The following is a 23,727-nucleotide window of genomic DNA, read 5'->3' on the forward strand; positions in this document are numbered from 1 at the left end:
TTTTTTTTTTTCTTTAAAAATGTCAATTTTCACATGACGGACTGCTGTGCTCTGTTTATCTGTATTTTGGCAAATGCAGCTGGCTTAGTAGATTATACAACACCTTGTTCAGCATTTAAAGGGAATAACACAAAAATCAAGTGAAGCTGGTTACTGAAGCTTACAGAACTCCTAACCTACTTTAAACATTACTTGCCTGTCAAGGGGATACTGTTTTTCATCAGTGAATGGCCTGGGTTGAAAAGAACCGTAATGTTCATCTAGTTTCAGTATGTGTGGGGTTCCCAACCACCAGACCAGGCTGCCCAGAGCCACATCCAACCTGGCCTTGAATGCTTCCAGGGATTGGGCATCCACAGCCTCCCTTGGCAACCTATTCCAATGCATCACCACCCTCTGTGTTTTTCTTGAAATATTTTTGTGCTTGAGATATTTCAATATTCAGACTTCTAAAGTATTATATCCTTGCAAATGAAGGGGCTGAATACAGAGTTTATTTCAAATCAATTTGGGTTTCGTTTGAAATGTTTACTACTTTCAGTTTAACAAAAAGAGAAACCTATAGGGGGGCATGTTTCCATCATATCAAATGTGTATTGTTATTCTGAGCTTCTTGGTGGTCTGTTTGCTCTAAAAATCCCATCTTTGGAAACATCACACAGTTTTATTACTGTTTGAATGATAAAGTATGCAATAAAACAATAGCTGTTTTCATTACTTTTCTCTGTGCTGGGCATGAATTTCACTGTATTGACTGTGGTGTCTCATGGGATTTTCTTCACGTTTTTTGCTTCTACAATTCAAAAGCATCTGGAGCACTAAAACTATTTTAGAGGGAAAATAAGCTTTCAGCATTCTTCCTGGTGAAGAGTAATACCCCTCCATGCTGTAAGAGGTGGTGTGCAGAGGACGGGCGACACCAAAACCAAACATCTATTAATGTCATAGAATCATAGAATGGCTTGGGTTGAAAAGGACCACAACGATCATCTAGTTTGAACCCCCTGCTCTGTGCAGGGTCACCAGCCACCAGACCAGGCTGCCTGGAGCCACATCCAGCCTGGCCTTGAGTGCTTCCAGGGATGGGGCATCCACAACCTCCTTGGGCAACCTGTTCCAGTGCGTCACCACCCTCTGTGTGGAAAAACTTCCTCCTAATATCTAACCTAAACCTCCCCTGTCTCAGTTTAAAACCATTCCCCCTTGTCATGGAGTAGGTATTATATTTGAATGTTTTGGGTGCTGCCAAGCAGTCACTGTCATCTTTTTTTTTTTTTTTTTTTCTTTTTCACAAGGACATGTATAGTAACAGATTTTGAGATGCATGAACTTTCTCTTGGAAAGTTTGTGCAAAGGTTTCTCCTTTTTGGATTAGAGAGCCTTTGAGTTCAGGGGGAGGCTGTGGCTAAAGTTCAAGATTGCAAAGAAGCAAGTAGAGTAAGTATGGACTTCTCATCTGCTGCTGCAGTTCCAAACTTGCAGTGAAGGACTGTTATTCTGGTGGTTGGCCCAAGTGGGAAGCAGCGTAACTGTTGGTCAAACTGCAGTCAGTTTGTGGCTTACCTACTAAATTCCAGTGACAATGCTTTTATGAAATCACTGCAGTTTTGTCTTGTAAATTTTTGTAGGAAATTGATTTTGTGGCATGGTTAAAGGCTCTTATGTTCTATATGGTCAGGTCATCTACTGTCAATTTTTAAATAAGAGATTTCAGCCCTGATAAGGAAAAGGAATGTCCATTTACAAAAATATGCTATATGCATATTAAAATTAACAAACATTCTGTACTTATTTTTTAGCATTGTCTGCTTTCTTAAATAACTCTTGCTTTGTGTGAGTTCAGAAAGAAGGGTTATTTCTGTAAAATAACCAACTAAAGAGAAAAACCAACTAGAGAGGAAAACAGAGGCTTCGTCTCTTGAAAGGAAATGGGCAGTCTGAGCCATGAAGGAATGAAAGTGTTCAAGTCATCAAAGCATATTTAAAGACAGTATCTGAATCACCAGCAAAACAAAGTCATTCTTCAGATTTTCAGGACTGTGGGAGTATGAATTTACAGGTGCCTCTCTTTATGATCTCAGATGGAAATGTGGTGTGTGTGTGTGTGTGTATGCTTTGTTAAAGCATCAAGTGAACTCCTTCACTAAATAATCATTTTTATCTCCATGAGAAGGAGTATATTTTAGAATCTGGGAAACTATTGATAGCTATTATGAGTTCTGAATTCCTTGTTATTGAAGAAGCTCAAATATCTTACCTGATGCAAATTCATAACAAAGTGAGCAAAGCAATCCAGACACTACTAGGTAAATGACATTAATTCTGACCGCAGTAAAGAGCACTCAACTGATTTATTTATTTATTTTCCCACTGGGAAGAAGGAGTGAATAGAAAATAATTAAGCAGGACAATCAATCTCCAGGCTGTCATCTATTAAATAAAGATGACTTATCATACATGCTAACATTTGAGGTCATGTCTTCACTTTCATTATGCAGAAACAGCTAAAGAAACAATATGTGGCTAGAGAAACTGTGAATAAGCATCACATTTTGGTTTTTTTATTTGGAAATGGTTTAGTAGTGGTAACTGGTTACTAGAATATCAGAAGAACCTTCAACACTACTTATTTTTTAGTTCATCTTCTCTTAAATTGTGTACGTGGAAAAGCAGTTGGCTCCTAAGCCGTTCAAGACAGTTGCTGGTATGAAGGGACTGAAGGACTCCCAGAGTATTAGACACGTCTGCAAGTTGTGTGGAATGAACAGTGTGTTTATTTGTGTGCTCCAAAACAACCATGAATGTGCTGTATGTATAGTATGGTTGTAGGTAGCAGGAAAGAAGTGAAGATTCTTCTCATCAAAAGGAATTTTCAGTTTTTCTTCTCACATTCTATTCCAGTTCTTTCCAAGGGTACAGGCAAATGAGTGTTTTACTATTGGTGTTTAGGATAATTTACTGAACCAAGCAAGGATGCTTCTTTTCATACATATCTTCATACAGCAGGCATGTCTCCCTCAAAAGAGTATTATGGAAAACATTTCCAAAAGCATCTACACCCTTGGGCCTCCTGAACTGCGTAAGTTTTTCCAGCAGTAAGGAGCAAACCTGTGGCTACCTTTAGCAGCTATGTGAGGATTTCCTCAGGGATGTATACAAAGCTGCATTTCATGTTAATAATGAATACCAGCTTAACTTTAATTGGAGCCACCTATGTGTACAGGCAATTGAAGAAAATTCCTGTTAGTTTCAGGATTTGTGATAGATGCATTATAGTCTTATGAACGTAAGAAGCTATCAGGAAAAGTCTGTGGTTCTGCCTTTTGCTAAATCAGGCACCTTACTGAAAAGCTGAAGTGAGGATGCGTGATATTGGTTAAATTTCATTAGTTTAATAGTTTATTAGTTTACATTAATCTGCATGTACAGTTTCGACACTGAAGCAAAGCACAGCTGATGAAATTTACTGTTCTGAAATGCACTTTTGCTTGGTGTTGTTCCTTCAAAGAGCAATACTGACCTGGAGGTTGAGGTGCAGTAGAAATGTTGACTGGCACAAACTAGAATTTTTATTTCACAAAGTTTAGAAATAGAGTAGGAGAAATACATATTTGCTTCCAAGGATTTGGAATTAATTCTGTAAGGAGAAGAAATCTTTCATTGAAGAAAACTCTCAATTTCAGAAAATGTACAGATGGCTTGCCCAAACATCTCATTATGTTATGCAGCCAATTTCTTATTATTGTACAGCATACTTTTGTGCATGCCTATGTAGCATGTTGACATGCAGTTATTCTGTGTTCTTACAGTTGTGTATGTGTGTTTTTGGTGCGAGAAGGAAATATCATCACACGTACCATAAACAAAATACATCAGGACTTCCTGATATTCAATCTCAGATTCATGCATTATCTTATGAAACATTTCCTGTCATTTTTAGTTTTAACTGTAAGCTGTTCATAAACCTGTATTTGTGTAAAAGTAGAGAAGTGCATATAATAGAAGCATAGCTAGGGAAGGCTGAAGAATTCCATTCAGCCCTAAAGGGGTTGTTTGTTGCTCTTGCCTTGAGTTACTGAGCTGTGTGCATGATGCCTGTCTGCTATAGCTGTCTGCTTTCAAGAAAAGTAGCATGATGGGATGCATGAGAAGTAAGTCGCTAAGATGGGAGTTAGCCCGCTTACATGCTTTGGTGCTGCCATGCTGGATTTACGAATGTGGTGTGCATGAGAGGAAAAGCAAGACGGCTTGTACTCTAGACAGAGTGTCTTGCCTATGTGCTAGTCTCTCTGTAGAGCTGGAACAAGTCAGAAGTGTTTCAAGAATGGAAAGAAGTAAATAGTTCAAACTGTGACGCATGTGAAGTGAAACTTTAATGTTTAAATTGAGGGGTTGAGGTACTGTGGAAGTGCAACACAATTGGTACGGCAAGGAAGATTTATGAGCACAGCAGGGACTTTAAGTAGATAAATTAAAGATACTGACATACTTTCTAGGGGTGAGATTAGGGTTATTGGGGTTTCACTAACACTTCAACAACAGGTTCAAAATGTCTCCTGTGCTGTAAATTAGAAACTACTCTATTTTAATTAAGGCCATCTGGGATCTCAACGACTGAAGAGTGAGGAGAACACTAAGGACCAAGCTGCTTGTTTCCAAGGAAAGAACCTTTATCTATAAAGACCGTAATGAAGAGAATGACATCATTTGATATTATTTTGTGGTTACTGTTTTCTGTGTTGAACAGTTTTATAAAAGACAGGCATTTTGACTTTACAGTATTTGGGGAGATTATTGCTTATTTGCATGTATTCCCTTTAGATGTTGAGTAGCTGAAATTTAGATTTCATCCTAAGGAGAGTTAAATAATGCAGAAGGCTGTAGATTTTCAACACCTGCATTTCAAGAAGCAAACAGTTATAAAAGCTGGTTCAAGCTGAACCAGCGGTTGTGTTTAGGTTAGGCAAAGTAAAAGCAACTCTTTACTTGACATGCAGTGGATTGTCTGATTAGACACAATACTTCATTTTGGGTGCTCTGTGGAGTGAACAGAAAGGGAGACTTAAACTGCTGGGAAGGTGTCTGCTTTCATCTGATAGCCCAAGCTTTGTAGTCTCTGCCCTGGATGTGCTAGATGAAGCCCAGATTTCCCACATATCCACAGCGCTCTCTGAGCTTGAGGGTAAAGAAGGAACAATTCCAACCTTTGAGGAACGTTTTATGACACTAGCTCTTTGTTTGTTTTCCCCCAGACGAAATTAGTCAGTGAATTTGACCTATATTTCATTAATCCTTTCAAGATGACTGAAACCGCATGTTTACTGAAGAAAACAGTGCCTGCTTGAACTGAATGCCCTTGTCTTGAGCGTTAATGGAGGAAAAAGAGAATAGTCACCGCTATGGAACAGTCTCTGCCTTACAAGATCCAGTACCACTGTTGTGCTGTTAGGAGTGGAAATTGGACTGGACAACGTTTTGTCCGAATTCTCATGTATTCTCTAGAGTAGCACATGATATATCTTCTGCTGAAAGCACTGTGCTACTGAGAGATGATTTTCTTTATTGAGGTTCAGTATTTTCCTTGCTCTTCTACAGTTAGTAACTTCATAGAGAAACCTAAGCCTCAGTAAATAGAAAAAGAAGTGTTTTAGATCTTGTGGATATGAAGGATAATAGTGTTGCTCCGTTTAATGTTAACTTGATATTGAAGAACTTATTTTGTTTTTAATGCAGAAACTAATAATATGCAGATTTTGCAGTTGTATTTCACAAGATTGTCCATCTGTTCTTAGATTCTTATTTATTTATTTATTTTCTTGATTGTGTGGTAGGATCAGATTCTTGTGCTACACTGATTTAAAGCAGCTGAACTTTTACCTCTTAAATCATGGGCTATTTAGTATATTTCCCTAATTTGTAGTTTAAACTTACTGTTTGATTAATGAAACCACAAAATTTGCAGGTGTACTCGGGTGTTTGCATGTTTTAATTCAGTGGATAGGTACAACGTTATGTATACTTATGTGCAGATGTATGACTGTTATGTACCTACACAGCACGTGTGTGCATGTCCCTGGAGCTAGATAAAAAGTATGTGTAGCAATTCTGTGATGAGGGGGGAAAAATAAAGTTGGAGCTGACCTCCTCATTACATCAGGTGAATAGATTGTTCAAGGTATAAACACACCTGGCTGCATTCATGATGTAACCAAGCACTGTGAAGATCATATATATTTCTTCTCCCTTCATGTGAAATCAATTTATGTACTTTCAAAACGTTTTATACGTGGTCTAGCACATACTTTACTTTGTTAGATCAATGAGAGTCTGAACTAAGTCCATTGAAGTTTGTCGCACAACTTGGAGCAGAGAATGAATCTTAACTAGCTGTTCTTTCTCTGGAATGGAAGTATACCATCGTATCTTCACAGAATGGGGGCAGGAACACTGTACCTAGACAACAGATGGAATTCCTGCTGCCTCTCAGGAGGAACAGAATAGCTTTGCTTCTTATGGCAGTATCTGGTGGTAGTACCAGGTAAAAAAATTCTGTTGTGTTTGCACCTTGTCACAGAGCACTTGTGCCAGTAGTAGTATATATGCTTGGGCTCCATTTTCATAGTGAAGATGTAGGTCAACTTTTTACCTTGTGTACCTAGCGTGAGACACGCAACTCCATGTTTGGACACTTATGTAAGCAGCTAATTCCCCTTTGAAGTCAATAAGAACACTTTGAAAATGTGGCTTTTGATGTATGCTGAAATGCCTAATGTTTGGCATCTGATGTCTGGCAGTATAGCTCATAGTGCCGTTGACGGGTATAGCTTGTATGCAGGAACAAAGGTTGTGGCTGCTGGAACCTGCTGAGATAGATGAAGCTTGGTAGGCAATATCTGAGCTTGGTTCTTTTATGAGCAGTGTAGCCTTCTATAAGGACATGAGTTTTTCAGAAGCATCTTTTTGTTTTTTTCAGGGGAGGTGTCAAAAGGGGAGTTGTCTGTTGTTGGCATTGGAAGCCTACTCCTGCTTTGTGTTGCCCTTCTTTAAGGAGAGCAGTCCATCCATACATAAAGGATAAACTTGCTCACAAGTTCAATCGAGTTGAGCTGAAATTCTCTAAAAGATGCAGCTGGGGAAAAAAAAAAGAAATAATAAAGATGCAAAGGCTGCTGATTCCTTGCAAATATTTTTAAAAACCTGTTTCTCATGTTTTGTTTGTCTGTTACTTACTATGACTGAAACACAATTTATTTTTTTTTCCCTCCCTTCCTTTTTTTTACTTCATTTGGTTGTATAAAAATTATGCAGTAAATTCTGTTGCAGCGAATTTTACTTGGCTCAGTGCTGTGAACACTTGTATGATGCACGGTCCAGAAGGTATCCTGATTGAATTTAATACATCAGTTCCTCTGATGTAGCTAGGGTATGCAGAAACTGAGATGTGTATGGAGAATTATAACTTCTGTTTTACTGTCCTGTTTACTGTCCAGTAATTTGTCAGTCCAGACGATGTGAGAGTACAGTAGCTTTTCTCATCTGTTATACTGAGAGTATTTTTTTTTTCTACTATCTCTCCTGCGCTCGGAAGACTGAATTACCATTATCTGGGGAATGTTGATATTTTTCAAGAAAAAGTGTGCAATTGTAGAATAGAATAGAAGTCTACTACAAAATGCAAGCTCCATAAAGCTGCCATTGGTGCAGTGACATATTTCATGGAGATGTTGTTGAATTCTGCTGTTTAAATCTTACTCAACTGCTTTTAATTATAATGAAAGCATCCAGTATTTCCAATAATTCATGATTACAAACACAATTTGTAATGAACTGAAATTGCTTTGGAAAAACATTGCAATAAATGGCATATGTACGTACTTGTGTACTTATATTCTTTTCTGATATGAAATGAGAAAATAGAGTTCACACATAATAAATAACATCAGAGGATATTCCTAAACATTTTGTTTTTGATAGAACTACACATTTGTGTTGATATATTTGATCTGTGCAGATAAATACTTCATCTGTCCAGTAAGATAAACTCTATATTGTTTGCCAGGAAAGTTTTATAATCTTCTTAGTGAAGCATTCTAACTTACTTAAATTACAGTGTTGGCCAAAAGCATGACTAGCATAAACTCAGCTCAGAGGTTGTCCAGTCCACCTTTTTCATGCTGTTCTTGTGTTCCCCATGCCTGAAGCAGTTATGTCCTGGTGGGGGCCAGCTGATATTAAAGGTTCAGCTGTTACAATGAAGTGATCCTGCCAGGGCTGGTGAAAAGGGGATTTGCCTTATATTGTAGTTGGTGGAGAATGGGGGAGAGGTCAGGAAAGACGAGGGGGAAGAACTGGCATGGTGAGTCTGCTTTTGGAAAAGGCAGGGAAGTATTTTTTTTCTGATTTTTAAATAAGATTAATTACTAATTTTTTAGTAAATACTTAAGCCTGCATCTGTTCTCTTAAGTAGATGAGCCAACTTCTCCAGTGTTTTGATTAAAATATGTAGATAGGTAAGCTCGCATATACTAGAACTAACTGGAAGTGTCAGGAGCTCACAGCAGGCCACGTAGGCTGTGGCTGAGAGGCACAGGGACTGGCAGGTGGAGGGGCCTGGGAAAGGGATTTTGGAGTGGGAGAGAATGGGAGCAGGACTTGGTATTATGCACCAGGCTTTGTGGAGCCTGTGTGCCTTGTTTAGTGCATCTACCTCCTTTGGGACCTCCTTTGCCTCCTCTCATCCAAAGAAACACAGGCTCTTTGCTCCGTCTGTAGGGACTGGCCTGCTTCCTGCTTCTTCACCTCCCAAGAAGGACCACCTGCACCACCTGCCTCTGGGCTATTTGGGAAAGAAAGGGCTGGGAAAAGGGACGAGAGCCTTGGTTGAGCTCTTCTTTCATAGGAACAAAAGGGAATCAGGAGGCAGGAAGCCAGCAAGTCCTGTCCCCAGAGAAGGGGCTTTCTGTTCATAAGTTGCGGGGAGGAGAGTAAGGAAAAGTTGTATCTCTGTCTCACAGCAGTCTTTGCTCCATGCATGATGCCCACTTCCTAATATCTGTTAGCAGGCAGAGTGTAATGTCTGTCCTCTCAGGCTCAGGTAGGGTAGGCAGAGTGCAGTCTCTTCACGCTGCTCCTACAGACTGACACATGCTTTGCTTGTGCTTTAAGCTGAATCTGATACTTTCAGGGAAGAAAAATAATGAAAGAAAATAACCTTGTAGCTTTACCAAAATGTTCTCATAATCTGTAGCTGTACAGTGTTTAAATTGCATCTAAATTCCTACCTGACAAATGGCAATGTTGCCATCTGTGCAATTTGCCTTCAGGCCATACTGCAGAATGGCTTTAGTACTATGAACTGTGAATCATCAAATGTTAGCACTTGCAGCTCTCCGGTTACTCTGAAGTAGTAATAACCCAGAGGAGCTGTTTGTGAGGTCTTATACCATCTCAATCTACAGCCTCTCTCTTCCATGTAGTGAAAGACTAGACAGGCTGTTTCACTGTTACGCTGTTCAAAAGATGCATTTTCTTTTTGAATGGACTACAATAATCAGGGGATTACGGGAAGCCTTGGAGTAAAAAACCTAAGAAATATTTTCAACAGCTTGTTTTCATAATGTACTGTCAGAACTGATTTTATCCACTGCTCATTCTTAATTCAAAAATGATCTATGACTGTGTCCCTCCAGCTTTTATGCTGTAGTAATGTTCATCTAAAGTCACCTCCAGCAAACCGGAGTTCTTATCATCCCTAAGAAATAGACCATATTTAAAATATTTTTATGCGCCAGTATCTGGTTACCAGTTGAAGAAACAGAGGTATTGTTACCGTACTCCCAGAACTGTGATAAGAGTTGTAAGACAGAACACAGTGCAAGTTTTTCCCCTCTTTTCATGACTGGCCCAGATGATACCGTTGCAAGTTTAAGGCTTTTCCAGACTGACAAGAGTAGGTAATGAGGTAGTGCTTCACAGTTTCATACATCTGAATCTTAACTTACATGGATCTGAAAAAATATTGCACTTTTCTTTCTGGTGAAAATGCTGAACTATAATGACACACAACAGTTTTAGCATTTACTCATTTGATTGTTGTCTGGTAGTTTATTTCTGTCATTCCAATTCAAATGTTTTTAATTCTTTTCTGGGGCAGGGGATATTAAACAGGAAGGATATTAAGTGTCATGGGTCATGTTATCACTTACTACAAATTGGAGTAATGTCACTGAAGTCAGAGAATTGATTTACACCTGCTGAACATGTTTCCATAACTTGAGTACTGTGCATAAGGGCAACAGCTCCTCTGGTACATTTCTTCTAGTTCTTATAATTAAGTTTTAATTTTCAGGTGTCAGCAAGGGGAATTTATGCTCGACTATAAACTAATAATCATGGGCAACCACTTATTTTGAAGGATGTTTTCTTTGTTGAGAAAACTGTGAAGACTGACAACTTTGAGTTGCATAGTTCAGAGTAGAAAATACTTTTGGTTGTGTTTTCCTTTTATTTTTATTTTTATTTTTGTTTTTAAATGTATTCAGGATTTGTTGTGAACTTGTATGCATTCTATGAAATTCTTAATCAAGTGAACAACTTAGTAACTTTGAGAATTTATGGAATGTGTGGGTCTAGTGGGCAAGGATATCTGATGACAGAGGCTTTAAAAATATCTGGAAATTTATGGCTGTACTACAAATTTTAAATCCCAGTTGAAAGTGCCCTGCCAACCTCAGCATCTCAGCAGTCAGGAAGCAATGATCTTTTTTTGAAGGAAAATCAGGTTTAGAAGTCCCATACATATTTTTTTTCAAGCACTGAACTAAAGCATTTTTTTGGTCAACAATCAAAAATGTAGCTGGTTTTATATAGACATAAAGCAGCACTCTGACAAGATGAAAAGAGTGCCGTGCCAAGAGTTCAGATGCTTTGAAAAGACTAATTTCATGTTGAGTCTGCATTCAAAGCTGTTACAGGCAGTTTTTAATGTATTGTTCTACAATGACACCCTTTATTTTGAAACATAAACTGCTCAAGAACTTACATGTGGAGTACAGTAATAGTTTTTCAAATGACTGAAAAGTGGCTGGTTTCACTGTTTTTTTTTTTTTAAATCCTTTACTGAGAGAGCAGCACATAGAGGAAGTTCTAAAGACATAGTAATATCCTGGAGATGTAACTACTGTTCAGAATAACATTTTAAATGTGCAGAGTGCCTTTATAAGTTCAGCTTGATATGGGTGCCCAACAGCCCAAGGAGCAGTTGATAGGTAGCAGACATGCTAAGTAGTCTTTACCACGATAGACACACACACCCTTTTGGAACAAGATCTGAAGGGAGAGCCTGCTAACCCTGGTGGCCAGGCAAGTCATGAGTGTTGGTGAGATATTGAAAAGAGTGGAACAATATTCTGCTTTGACAGAACCTAAAGACCACGTTGGTTTTACGAGAGGAATATGCCATGCTTTCTCAAAGGTTACTAAACACAAGGCAAATTCAGGTTCCAAAGTACGTTGTCTTGATTCTGGTGTATATTGTGTATAAAATCCTACTCTTGAATGAGTCCAACATCTTAGTTGGTGTTTATGTAACACATAGATTTGATCCTGTGCTCTCACACTGGTGCACTGGAGGACAGACTTACTGTATTCTTCAAAAAAGTGGTTGTATTCATGTGTAATACGCTAGATATCTGGGAGATAACAGAAAAGTGGGGAAAACTGCAAGGTGATGTCTGTGAACCTCAAGAAAACTTGCTGCTTATAGCTGTAGTTTCTTTCATAATCAGGCTAGCCGTAAAAAAATAGCTTATGTGTATCTAAACATGCTGTAGCTGTATTGTGAGGGTGGAGTTACTCTTGGGTCATTAGAGTCATTTAGCTTCTTGCAGAGCTGAATGAGCGTCCACATTTATGAATGGAGCAAGATTCTACTTGAGAGGCATTTATTACTCTAGGTCAGGTTCTGTGTGGATACTTGACAGATAATGTGCACTGAGAAGTCACAAACTTCTAATTCTTAATGAGTAATTACAAATCTCGCTTTTTATTTTTTCTCAGTACTGAGACTGGTGCTTGCTAACATCTTCATCAATGACATTAGCAGTGGGATCAAATGCACCCTGAGTAAATTTGCAGATGATCTGTGTGGTGCAGCTGACATGCCCAAAGGGTGGCATGTTATTCAGAAAGATCTAGATAAGACTGAGCAATGGGACCAGGCGAACCTCATGAGGTTCAATAAATCCAAGTGCAAGGTCTGCACCTTGGACATGGCAATTCCTACTATCAGTACAAGCTGGGAGATGTAAGGATGAAGCACAGCTCTGCTGAAATGTATTTGGTGATACTGGTGGATGGCAGCTGGATGTGAGCCAGCAGTGTGCCCTTGCAGCCTTGAATACCATCTGCATCCTGGGCTGCATCGACAAAAGCATGGCCAGCAGGTCAGGGAGGTGATTCAGCCTGTCTGCAGTGGTATGAGTATGACATCCAAGTGTGGACCTGCTAGAATTACATCTAGAATACACCCAAGAGATGGAACATGTCCTCTGCGAGGACAGGTTGAGAGAACTGTGGCTGATCAGGCTGGGGAAGAGAAGTCTCTGAGGAGAGCTGAGAGCGGCCTTTCATTATCTAAAGGGGGGCTGTAAGAAGGAAGGGGGCTGTCTCTTTAGCATGGTCTGTTGCAATAAGACAAGGGGACATGTCTTTGAACTAAAAGAGGGAGATTCAGACTGGATATGATGAAGTTGTTTTGCTGTTTGTTTTGTTTTGTTTTTTACAATAAGTGTGGTGAGGCAGTGTCACAGGTTGCCCAGAGAGCTGGTGAATGCCAAGATGAAGCTGGAGGGGCTCTGAGCACCTGATGAAGCTGTAGGTGTCCCTGTTCATTGCAAAGGGGTTGGACCAGTTGGCCTTTAAAGGTCCCTTCTAACTCAAATGATTCTACGATTCACATTGGTGCTGAGAATGCATGTAATCTGTACAGTCTTGATGTGATTCTGGACAGAGGACATGTTAGCTACATTTATTTTTTCTGTTGGGCAAGCAATATGATAAGCCCTGAACCAGTTCCAAATACCACTGCAGGTTTGGAAAGAGCAGAAAAAAGGCAAGGGTGTGCTGAGAGAGAGAGAAAAAAAAAAAAAAAAAAAACCCAAAACACAAAAACAACAGAACTCCTCATTTGAAGAGACTGAAACAATTGACCTGTGCTTCAGTACATCATCTTTAGTTACCAGAAGCTAGATGCCTGAAACCAAGGATTTGAATATCCCTGTAATGTATGTACTACTTTCCCCTACCTCTCTTATCTCTGTGGTGAGTTCTTAAATCCCAAACCCCTTTTTGGAGACTACTTACAATGTGGGTAGGGAGTTTTCTTGAAAGGCAGCAGGCATGAGCTCAAGCTGTGTGTCTGAAAGATATAATAAAGCTTTGTGAGGATCTTTGTGAGCCTTCAGGTTCTTTCCAGACCAGTGCTAGCTGTTAGCAGGTCTGTGACACTGGCATTGTCTGGGAAGCAGAAGGCATGCATATCTACACTTGAATGCTTCCACGTCCTCATTCATTCCACCATGCTGTTACTTCCTCTTTCTCACTTAAGGCTGTATTTAGTACTTTTTTTAATGACTTTGAAATATAAGGAGGGGGAAGCATGATGGATAGTAATGTAGATGCTTGAGCTTTTCAGGGAGAATTCTTTTTACATAGTGGTGCTACCAGCTGCTTCTTTAAGTCTGTCTTAATGCTTTTTCTTGGTGCTTTTCAAAATGAAATCATACTGAAACCAAGGCATCAGGGCTATTTTAATTGTGACCAGAAATAGAAGAAGTGGCTGAGTTAGAGTGCTTAATTCTTTGGTAACAGGCAGAAGTTTCAACACTTTTCAGTAGGCCCTAACAGGATAACTAAATACCATGCCAAATAGCCACTAAATATGATATGTTGTCTTAACTTAGGCATATACATCCATCAAGTAATTAAGAGGATCTCCCACACACTATCGTGAGGGATGTGACTTCCCCCAGCTTTGACTTTGTCAACAAAGCATTTCTTGATGGTGTGTTTAACTGAATGCTTGCTGCCTAGGTTCTCAGTATGGCATTTATGCTTGTTCTAAGACGAGCATCAGACTTAATACTGTTGCAGTAGTCTCCCACTCAGAGCTGCTAGTTTCATTCAAACACATTAATTAAAAATGAGTTTTCTGTAAAATTACACTTGTGCAAAAAAGTAAAAAACCTAACAAGATACTAGCAATGGTCAGCTGTAAATTTCAAAGTTTGTGTACTTAAGATTTTTAGATTGTCATTACATGTTTTTTAGTGCTGAAAATTGTACTTTGGGCACGTTTACTACTGAGATGCCTTTGATATTTTTTGTTTGAGGAACAAAATATAGATAATCAGTAGCTGACAGAAGGAGTGTAAAAGTTTTTAAAGAGAAACAGAACAGAGATGTTACATAGGTTCTAGGTGAGAGTGGTGATAAGAAAAGTAACTAGCAGTGCAGTTAGTGGGTTGTTCTGGATGCTGATAATGAAAGACAGTTGAAAAGATTGCTAACAAATGATTTATTTTACCTGAAAAATCTGAGTATTCTACGTTCAATTTGTTGATATCATTGTGAATATCAGGTCTAATTCTTGTAGAATTTCTTCAAAGAAATAATGTTAAAATGGATTACCATTTTAATCTGTGAAAGGTGAAAGTGAGGTTTTGCAGTGAACTAATGTTTTCTAAAGTTAATACAACGCTCTGTCAGGTGCTGTCATATTTTAGCATAATAATGCATCCATGACCTGTATATGCAGAGTTGGGTTCATTTTCTTTATCTGCAGAAGTAAGATACAGTTGCAGAAAGGTGTAGGTCTTCGGTTCTCATCAGGTGTGTGGAAATACTCTTCTATAGAGGAGTAGAGCTTAGATTGACAGTAGGCTGTCTCATGTAGAAAAAGCAGCTGCTACAAACTTTACTGGGCTTAGTTATCAGTGAAATCTGATTACTATCCTTATAGCAATGTGCCTTTGTGTAATGGTTGAGAAAGATCCCACGCTACTGAGATCTTCATAGTTCAGTATTGATGGCATGATTTATTAAGATCCAAGTTCAGGGGGGAATCTTCTGTGCAGAATTGAATCTTTTCTTCTTTAACTTGTTGCTCTTGGCATAGACAAATATCATAATAGCAGATTTAGTTTCATTATTTTGAAATCTCTTGATAGGTGAATAGTAATAATAATAATTAAAAAATCTGTCAAATGCATTATTTGAAGAGAATGGTGAGGCTTTTGTTTTGTTTGTTGCTGTTGTTGTTGGGGTTTTTTTGTTTTCCACTCATGGAAGTCTTTGTTGATGAGGAATCCATCTAATTCTTCTTTCAAAGCTCATTAAGAGCAGCTGTTAAGTCAGTATTTTTTGCTACGCTTGTTCTGTATAGCACAGAGTGACTTATTCTGTTGCTAGCTTTTCCAAATTCTGACACTGTCCTAAAAAGAGGAGAATGTCTATAATATGACATAACAAAAATATGTGGTCACACTCTATGATGGTTTGGAAAAGGTACCAGGTTTTATTCTTCATGTGCAGCCAATCAGTTTGGCTTTGCCAACTGGCTCCACACGTGTGGAGATGATAAATGAACTCCTAATCAGTAGGCCATTGCTTCCATGTTAAAAATAAATGTATTTGTCAACTTTCACATTCATATTGTAAAATTGAGAAATTATGTGGAAAATGACAGAAGAGCACATCATTATGTTATGGTGTAATTCACTAGTGCATATATAGTGCTGGTCTCTTGTCTCAGAAACAATGTGGTAGAACTGGAAAAGGCATAGGAAGGGCCAAATGGCTGACTGAAGGTATGGAGCTTATACAGTGTGAGTACTGAAAGTGATGCATGTGTTGACTGGAATGGTAAGGGATTATTATGTTCTGATTTTAGCTGTTTTGGAGTCATTCTCTGTTATGGCTGGTTTGGTCAGAAAAAGCAGTTAGTGGTTCAAATTGATGTGCACTGACTGTGCTGCCCTGACTATGGAGATGTTCAAGGCCAGATTGGATTTTTTAGATTTAGGTTAGGAAAAAGCCTTTTACAGTGGGGGTGGTGAGGTACTGGAACAGGTTACCCAGAGATGTGGTGGCTACCCTGTCCCTGAAGGCTTTCAAGGCTGGGCTGCATGAGGCTTTGGGCAACCTGATTTATCTGTCAGTGTTCCTGATCATAGCAGGGGAGTTGGACTTGATGACCTTCAAAGGTCCCTTCTATTATTTTGTGGTGGTACTTTGAGTAATATGACCAAATGGAAGGTGCCCCTGCTAATGGTTGGTTCTTAAGGTCCCTTCAAACCTAAATCATTTTGTGGCTCTAAGTCTGTCCTTAGATATGCCAAAAATCTTATGAAAAACCTTGATGTCAAGGTCTTAAACACAATCAGAAGTGGGATAGAATTTTTAATGAAATAAGAAATATTGATGAAAAACCTCAAAGTAGTAAATCAAAGAAGTCTCTCTTCTTCCAGCATGGCAACACCTAGTGTTGAGGGATTTTATGGCTCATAAATTAATGATTTTTAAATTTTGAGTTAATTCTAGTTTTTAAAACTACATACACGTGAGTATTTTTACTGGATATTACAATCAGAATGTCACTGAATAGTTTATTTGGCTTTCTTCTCTTTTAACATATTTTCAAATTTTGCTTAGAGGTTACAGTTTTAAGGAGGGAAATACAGTCTGAACAATTCTATTACCTTGTATGATTCTTCTCTACCGTGGACATGACAACACTTACAGAACTTTTACTTGTCTTCATTTGTAAAAGGTTTTTAAGTTTTTTTTTTTTTTTTCTTTTTTTTTTTCTGAAAATCAAAAATTTAAGAGAAAATAGTAATTAAACACTGGAATTTATCTTTTGATTCAGTGGATTTTCCTGCACTGGAAGCATTCAATCAAGATCAAATGACTTCCCAAAATATATGTTTTATCTTCAGTAGAAATTATGGGGCTGTTGAAAGCCAACAGTTGGGGAAATTCAAAGGGTCAGATGAAGTGGATACTCACAATGCTTTCTTCCAGCTTTAAATATCTGAATTTGTCAAAATTTTTTGGCTGTTTGTGAGCATGTTCAGTCAGATTTCTTGAAAAAGTTCATAGAATAGACAAGTCAATATAACAGCCACAGAAACTTAGTCCTGGGACAGAAGACCCACTGATGCCTCAACTACAGCCTGAATAAGGATTTGCTTTCTGGAATAAGACCTAACAAAATGTGAATTGTATTGCATAAGTGCATTTCCAGAGTGGGGTTAGGCAGGAGGTCAAAGGATGAGAGCCATTCACATAAATACGAGTGTGAAGTAAAAGAATTCATTTTGGTTACTGTGCACAGTGGAATCAGTGGAATTATTTGTCCTAGTAAGAGCAGTGAGAAATAACCCCACCTGGTGAAATTATTGAACAAAATTGAGATTATATCTATCTCTTGAATATTTTTTATTATTTTTGGGGGGGTCATACTTTCAGAAGTGTTAAGCTTTGGTTTAGTAGCAAGCCAGAGTTTCAGACTGCCAGTGTTCCATGTTCAGAATCTACATCGCGGGAGATCAGTTATCAGTTATGACAAGTTCATCAGTTAGCAGTTATGACAGGTTTAGGTTTAGTGTCTTTAGAATGGTATCCAGATTTAGGAATGAGTAAGTCAATTTAACCCTTGTAAACTAGGGCACCTGAGTGGCAGAGTATATCAGCTTTGTGTATCTTGTTGAATGGTAATGGACTGCCTAAACATTTAAATGTTTCAGCTGACCTAGAGCTGAAATAAATTATTTGGAAATGCATAGCAACTTTCTACGTTAGCTACAGAAGCTCCATCTGGAAGGCGCTGAGTCTTAGGTATGTAATTTTACTTATGAAGGTGCCATTGTTCCATTATGTGCAGCTTGCTGAACTTGATTGGTCTGAATATCACGATGATGCTTTGCTGTAATCAGACATATTGAAACTTGATGCAATTGAGCCCATAAAAATGTTGAAAAAACCCGAACGATGGTATGCATTTGTCCTACAAAAGGGAAAATTGATTCCATCAGCTCAAATTAAATGTTAATTTAGACCTCATTTTCCAAAATATAAACCATGTTTTTGAAAGGACTGCTTGGTAAATAGTTTTGGACTTATTTCATGGGTTTAGAAGTAAATCAAAGGGAACTGCAAGCCTGTGTTGTCTTTCTACCTCATATAAAGATTTTATTCAATTGAACAATGTATTTCAGTGTGTGTACAATACGAGCCCTTTTTGCCCTGCTCAGCACTTTGTATACCTGCTTGAGAACTATTACGCTCAAATTTGATGCGCTGGCAGAGTTAACTGAGTTTTGTTTAACATAATTAAAATTCTGTGGTCAACTTTTTTTGTACCCTACATTCCGCAGCCAAAAAAAGCCTATGCATGCTTTGTGAACAGGCTTTGTAGACTACGTATTTGTCTCTACTGAACTGCTTTTGTTTTTAATACATCTTTTCTGAATGGTCATTTCTGAATGTCTCTTCAGAGTGAGTTAAACCACTAATACAAGTACCTAGAGTGATCTGGAGGTCTGTTCAATCTCAAGGAGCCTTAAGGTTCAAACAAGGGTCTACTGAAGAGCAAATCAGTTAATGGTTAAGACAGAATGTAATGAGCCAAATAAAGAAACCACAGTTCACACAGCTGACATCATCCTACAGTATCACCCAGACAACACTGTGCTTTATAATGTGTTTGATGCAGTTTTTTCTCTTCTATAGACACAAAGATTTCAACTGACTGTTCCAGAGACCAAATTCTCAAAGGTGCTTAGGTACTCAGAAATTTCTTGGGACAGAAAAATAATACGTAGGCATTTCATTTCTGTTTGTGATTTTAGATAGACAAATACTGATATACTTCAGAAGTTTAATAGGCAAGATGATCTTTTATTTTCTGTGAGGTCTGTCAGCCCTTTTGTTTGCTACGCAAAACGTCAATGTGGAAAAAGGTGAGAAAGGAAGAGTGGAAGTCAAGACCTAAAGTTACTGAGCTTGTTTTCCACAGTGCATTTGACGTATGTGGTGCTTGTGTATGGTGTGTGGGTTGAAAAACTGTGACTGCCTGATGTTTAAAACATGACTGAATATTTGATCTCTGACATTCTTAGTGTTTATGTTGACAGTCAGTTTATAGAGAGGGGCCTTAGACATTTCCTTCTAGCACAGCTCCTCTCAGACACCAGAGTCATTTATGAGGCTTTTTACCAGCTACTTGCTTGGAAGGCAGAAATGATAATTGGCTGCCATTTTCACAGCAATACTCTATTATTTCAAATGATGGCAAAGAGATTTGCTGTCAGTATAGTCCCTGCTATTTTTTTGTAGGCTGGATTCCACCCTTTGACGATAAAATGTTCCAAATGTTTCTGAAAGGCTTTAGGAAGTTTTTTTTTTAAAAAAAAAAAAAAAAAAAAAAAAAAAAAAAAAAAAAAAACCCAACAAAACAAACAAACAAAAAGAGATGTGGAAAGGCTTCCTTCTGAGCAGCTCTTATGGCATAAAATGGCGTGTAAAATGTAACTTTTCCCTATGCTGGTTACTTAGGCTAATGTTGCATCACTGCAGTGTTAATGATTGATGATTAACTCCACATCTAGAGACTGCAAAATAAAATTTCACGGCAGTGATAATCTATACTGCATAGAGCTATATGGAAAAGAGTTTAGCTTTCTACCCTAAATGTTGTAGGGGCACTGATATCTTAGGAATTGAGTCGATATTGAGAACTATTGTTTAGAAGTGCATTTTATTATGTTCTCTTCTTGACTTGAGTCCAATTTTGTATGGTTTGTATTTTCAAAGCCTACGAAGCTTTTTCTTTACTGAAATGTTAATTAATGCTCATTAATTTTTTAAGATTTCCAGGCTTAGTAGCATCCCTGTCAGGAAAGTACAGAGTCCTCAGGAGATGGGAGAAAATATTCTGTGGGAGCCCGTCTTCAGAATATTCTTTTTTCTTCAGAAATGAGGAGTGTAATGCTGGTTTGGAATTGTGCTTTGAGTTGAATAGGAAGTGCATTTTGGGAAATGTGGCTTTTATGACAAAGGACTTTGCACATAAGAAATTGGGAAAAGATTGTTTTCAGAAATTTCTTGTAGTAAATCTAAATGCCAGGGGAGGCAGGGGGTTGCAAATCTGAAGGAGGAAAGCTCAAGCTGCCAACACAACTGTGGAGTTTTAAAAAGCCCAGAGGGTGATTAAAGCATTTTAGCAGTATTTTAACTCTTTTAGTTCACACCTGCATAGGTTTGTCTTGCAACTAGCCAGACTGATCACAGTGTGTATGGTAGAGGCAGAAATCTGGGCAGAATTGGAAAGGCATAGGATTTCCTAATCGGTTTGGTAAGTCGCTTAGGTTTGTTTTAATTAAAAATAAATCCTGAATTCAGTCTTTTTATCCTCAAAAAATAATAATAAATTTCAGGAACCAGATACAGCTTTGGTCAATATTTATGTTTCTGCTTTCGACTACAGCAGTCAAACTGGAAATTCTGTAGTAAAGTAAGTTCTGCTGTTCAGCAAAGGAGAAAATTCTCTCGTTTGGAAACATGCCTCTGTCACTGTGAACACACATGTTGTACGTTACTCATTTTCTGCTGGCTTTTTGGCTGTGCCCAAGTAGCTAAACTTGTTCTGTTTCTTACCTTGTAATCATTACAGAGGCTGTCAAGTCTCTCTTTTTCTGTGAGTGAAAAGTGCAGGCTGTAGAAGGGCATGGAAACTGTCTTCTCAAGGTTAACTTTCGGCCACAAGGATTACTAGTTTTGATGAAGTGCTGTTGGAGAGGCAGCATAGCAACTTGAACTCCAGTAAGACATACGTTGTGGACTCAGTCATTTTGGATGTGTATATAATTCTTAAAATTGGAATTCTAACAAATGCAATTTAGAGTTGCTGGTAGATGTGACGATCTGCGGATACGAGTGCATATATATAGAGTTCTCATTCGCTGAATGTCTCGATGTATTGAAATTGATTGGAGTAAAAGTGCTCTTGGGTATTGTTTTAAATATTTATTAGTATTATTTTGCTTAATAAGGTAGCAGAACATGGGGCAATTTCAAATTTAGGACAAAGCACTGCAGTGAGGATGTCAAGCCTGGTAAAGCCAAGCTTTAGCCTATTCCCTATTGAGCTGTAGAGTATTGCAGGCAAAGCTGTCTGGAAATGTCTTCTCTTCCTTCATTAACTATTTTCAAACAATAGCAGCTGTGAAATGAGAAGAGTAGAATTCTGGTTGGTTGAGTAGCCCTTGAATACTTCCTTTAGTAGCCCTGAAAGGTGTGTGATGCCAGGTCAGCTCTGAGATTGGAGAAATGCACAGATGGCATTTGGTGATCAGGTCCCCATTTTATGCAATGGCCTTGTAAGGAAAATAGTAACATTGAGCCTGTAGGCTTCCTCCTGATGAGAACATATTAAACACAGCAATTCATCCCATGTTACACTTTGTAAAGCTTTGTAAAGCTTTCAGTAGCTGGAAAGCTGTAGCATGTCCTAAACACATCAGGCATAAACATAAGACTACTGTAGAGCCTCTGCATAAAAAAGTGAGCTTAGGTGAATTCCAGAATAAATGGTCCTGTGTATACCTTGGACTGAGTTGTGTTACTAGGTTGCTTTTCCACTGTTTTTTTTTCTTCCCTTCTGAATTTTAACTGATGTTTTGCTAACTATTCGTTATATTCAACAGTCAAAAGCAATAATAGTAATGGTGAGTAACCTTAGAAAAGGTTAAAACTTGGTATCACTAGAAATACATGCCCTCACTGTAAAAGGCTGCCTTTTACCTTATGAAAAGGACATAAATCTGGACATTTTCATTTAAGCTCATTTCTTTGAAATTTTCTTTCCTTTTGAAGGGAGACAGAATCAGAATTAATAATGTAGTTTTTAAAGTAGTATTAATCTCAATATTTAAAGTGCATTCCACATAGCAATTCTATGTTCAGAAAGGAAGAGTGGAAGGATATACAGTCTAAATGAGAAATGGAGAGGGAGACACTGTAGGGATAAAGCCTTAAAAGCATCTTACAGTTGCTGTAGTGAACATCTTTAAGAAAGGGAACAGTATCTGTTTAACAGTAAGACCTTGAATGTCCCTTCTGCTATTCATGCAGGCGCTGATATTATTTACATCTCCACAGCCATACTTTAAAGCTGTGCCAAGATTTTTAAGTCCCTCCCCCACTTCTTGAGCTAATTGATTATCAGATGTGGGCTGGTTTGGCTTGTTGTATCATATATACAGAAATGAGGTACAGGAGCAGCTGGCATGCTCATTTCCAATTTCAATGTTTGGCAGCTTCCGAAATCAGCATGGCACATACTGAAACACTTGGCACTCCACCCAAAAGTAATGCAGTCTTTCACTTAGCCCAGTGTGAGGGTAAACAGGATGTTAGCCAGAGTTGCTTTGGTGTCATATATCAGATTAGGGATAAAACACACAATAATTTATGGATTGAATGTTCCTTGAAAAGTTCCTTTTATACTCTTCCTTTTTATTTTTATTTTTTATTTTTATTTTTTATTTTTTGCATTAATCAGCTTAGATGTTTTCTTCACAATTGAGTTGTCAGCTACTCTCTCTGTAGGACTATAAAACAATTATTAAAATATTTCTGTTACCATTTATTTTTTCACTGTACAGATCTGGGAAATGGTAAACTGTTTCCTTGGTTGTACTCGTGTTCATTCTTGCTGAACCTTCTTTCTAACTTTCGCTTTGGTAAGACCTTGTCAAATCTATCTTGAGCAAAATGCCATTAAATTATGTTCAAGCACTCCAGTAATATGACAAAAAAAATCACCACTTCTCTTTTTTTTCCATCTACATGTCTTGCCCCCTCCCTTCCTTTTTTTTTTTTTGTGTGAGTTTTAAATGTATTTTCATGAGTAAACAATACAGAAGCACAGAATTATACCTTTAGCGATAGATAAAATAGTATAGCTCAAAATGAGTAATATTCCTCAAATGTGTAACTTATCATTGTTTCTGCTGCAAGATGGGTACCAGCAGGAGAAAGGAAAAGTTTGAGTTTTGTTCAGTGGCTGAGGAACTGAGCCTTCAATGTGTATGTGTTTATAAACAAATGTAAAAGTGAAATAATGACAAATGCCAGGTAGAATGCTAATGCCACTGTGCAGGGTAGCAGCAAAGCCTCATCTGGAGTATTACATCACTGTGCTAAAAAAAAAAAAAAAAAAAAAAAAAAAAAAAAAGGTGAATTCATGCTGCAGCAGGCAGACAGGTCACTGCAGTGAAGACCATGTGTTAGGAGTATCTAAAGAAATAGGCTTCTTTGACCTTGCAAAGCGAAGATGAAGAAAAATGTTCCCTTCTTACAAATGAATCAAACCAAGTTAATCATCATGGTAGGGGGAAAAAAAAGCTCATGGATGATGGTGACATGGGAGAAAATAGTTGGAAAGTGATTACAGCTGAAATTAAGCAGGCAACCAGAAACCTATTCATTGAAAGTATGAAGTTCTGCATTGCCGTCAGTAGAGACAGGAGTGGGAAAAATAGACTAGGTGAACTCTAGATAGTCAGGTCAGTTTATGATGAGGTTCCTTGGAGCCTCAGGAATTTTTTTTTAATTTGTTCAAAAAAGAAATGCTGAGTCAGAAGAATTTCATTTGAGTCCTGT

General features: G+C 38.1%; 1 protein-coding gene across 2 annotated transcripts in view; it reads left to right on the forward strand.

Annotated features, from left to right (window-relative positions):
* LOC125692579 (collagen alpha-1(XXV) chain-like) overlaps nucleotides 1-23,727 on the forward strand; it is a 150,177-nt gene that overhangs the window by 24,885 nt on the left and 101,565 nt on the right. Inside the window, exon 3 of one of the 2 annotated variants that reach the window (XM_048943264.1) lies at nucleotides 5,253-5,334. The exons of the other annotated variant lie outside the window; for it this stretch is intronic. Within the exon in view, the coding sequence (XP_048799221.1) occupies nucleotides 5,253-5,269 (17 nt within the window). The 3' untranslated portion in view covers nucleotides 5,270-5,334. Of the gene's footprint in view, nucleotides 1-5,252; nucleotides 5,335-23,727 lie in introns of those variants that run through there. 2 annotated transcript variants of the gene reach the window in all.

This window comes from Lagopus muta, chromosome 4, assembly GCF_023343835.1.
Source record: "Lagopus muta isolate bLagMut1 chromosome 4, bLagMut1 primary, whole genome shotgun sequence".
Taxonomy (NCBI): domain Eukaryota; kingdom Metazoa; phylum Chordata; class Aves; order Galliformes; family Phasianidae; genus Lagopus; species Lagopus muta.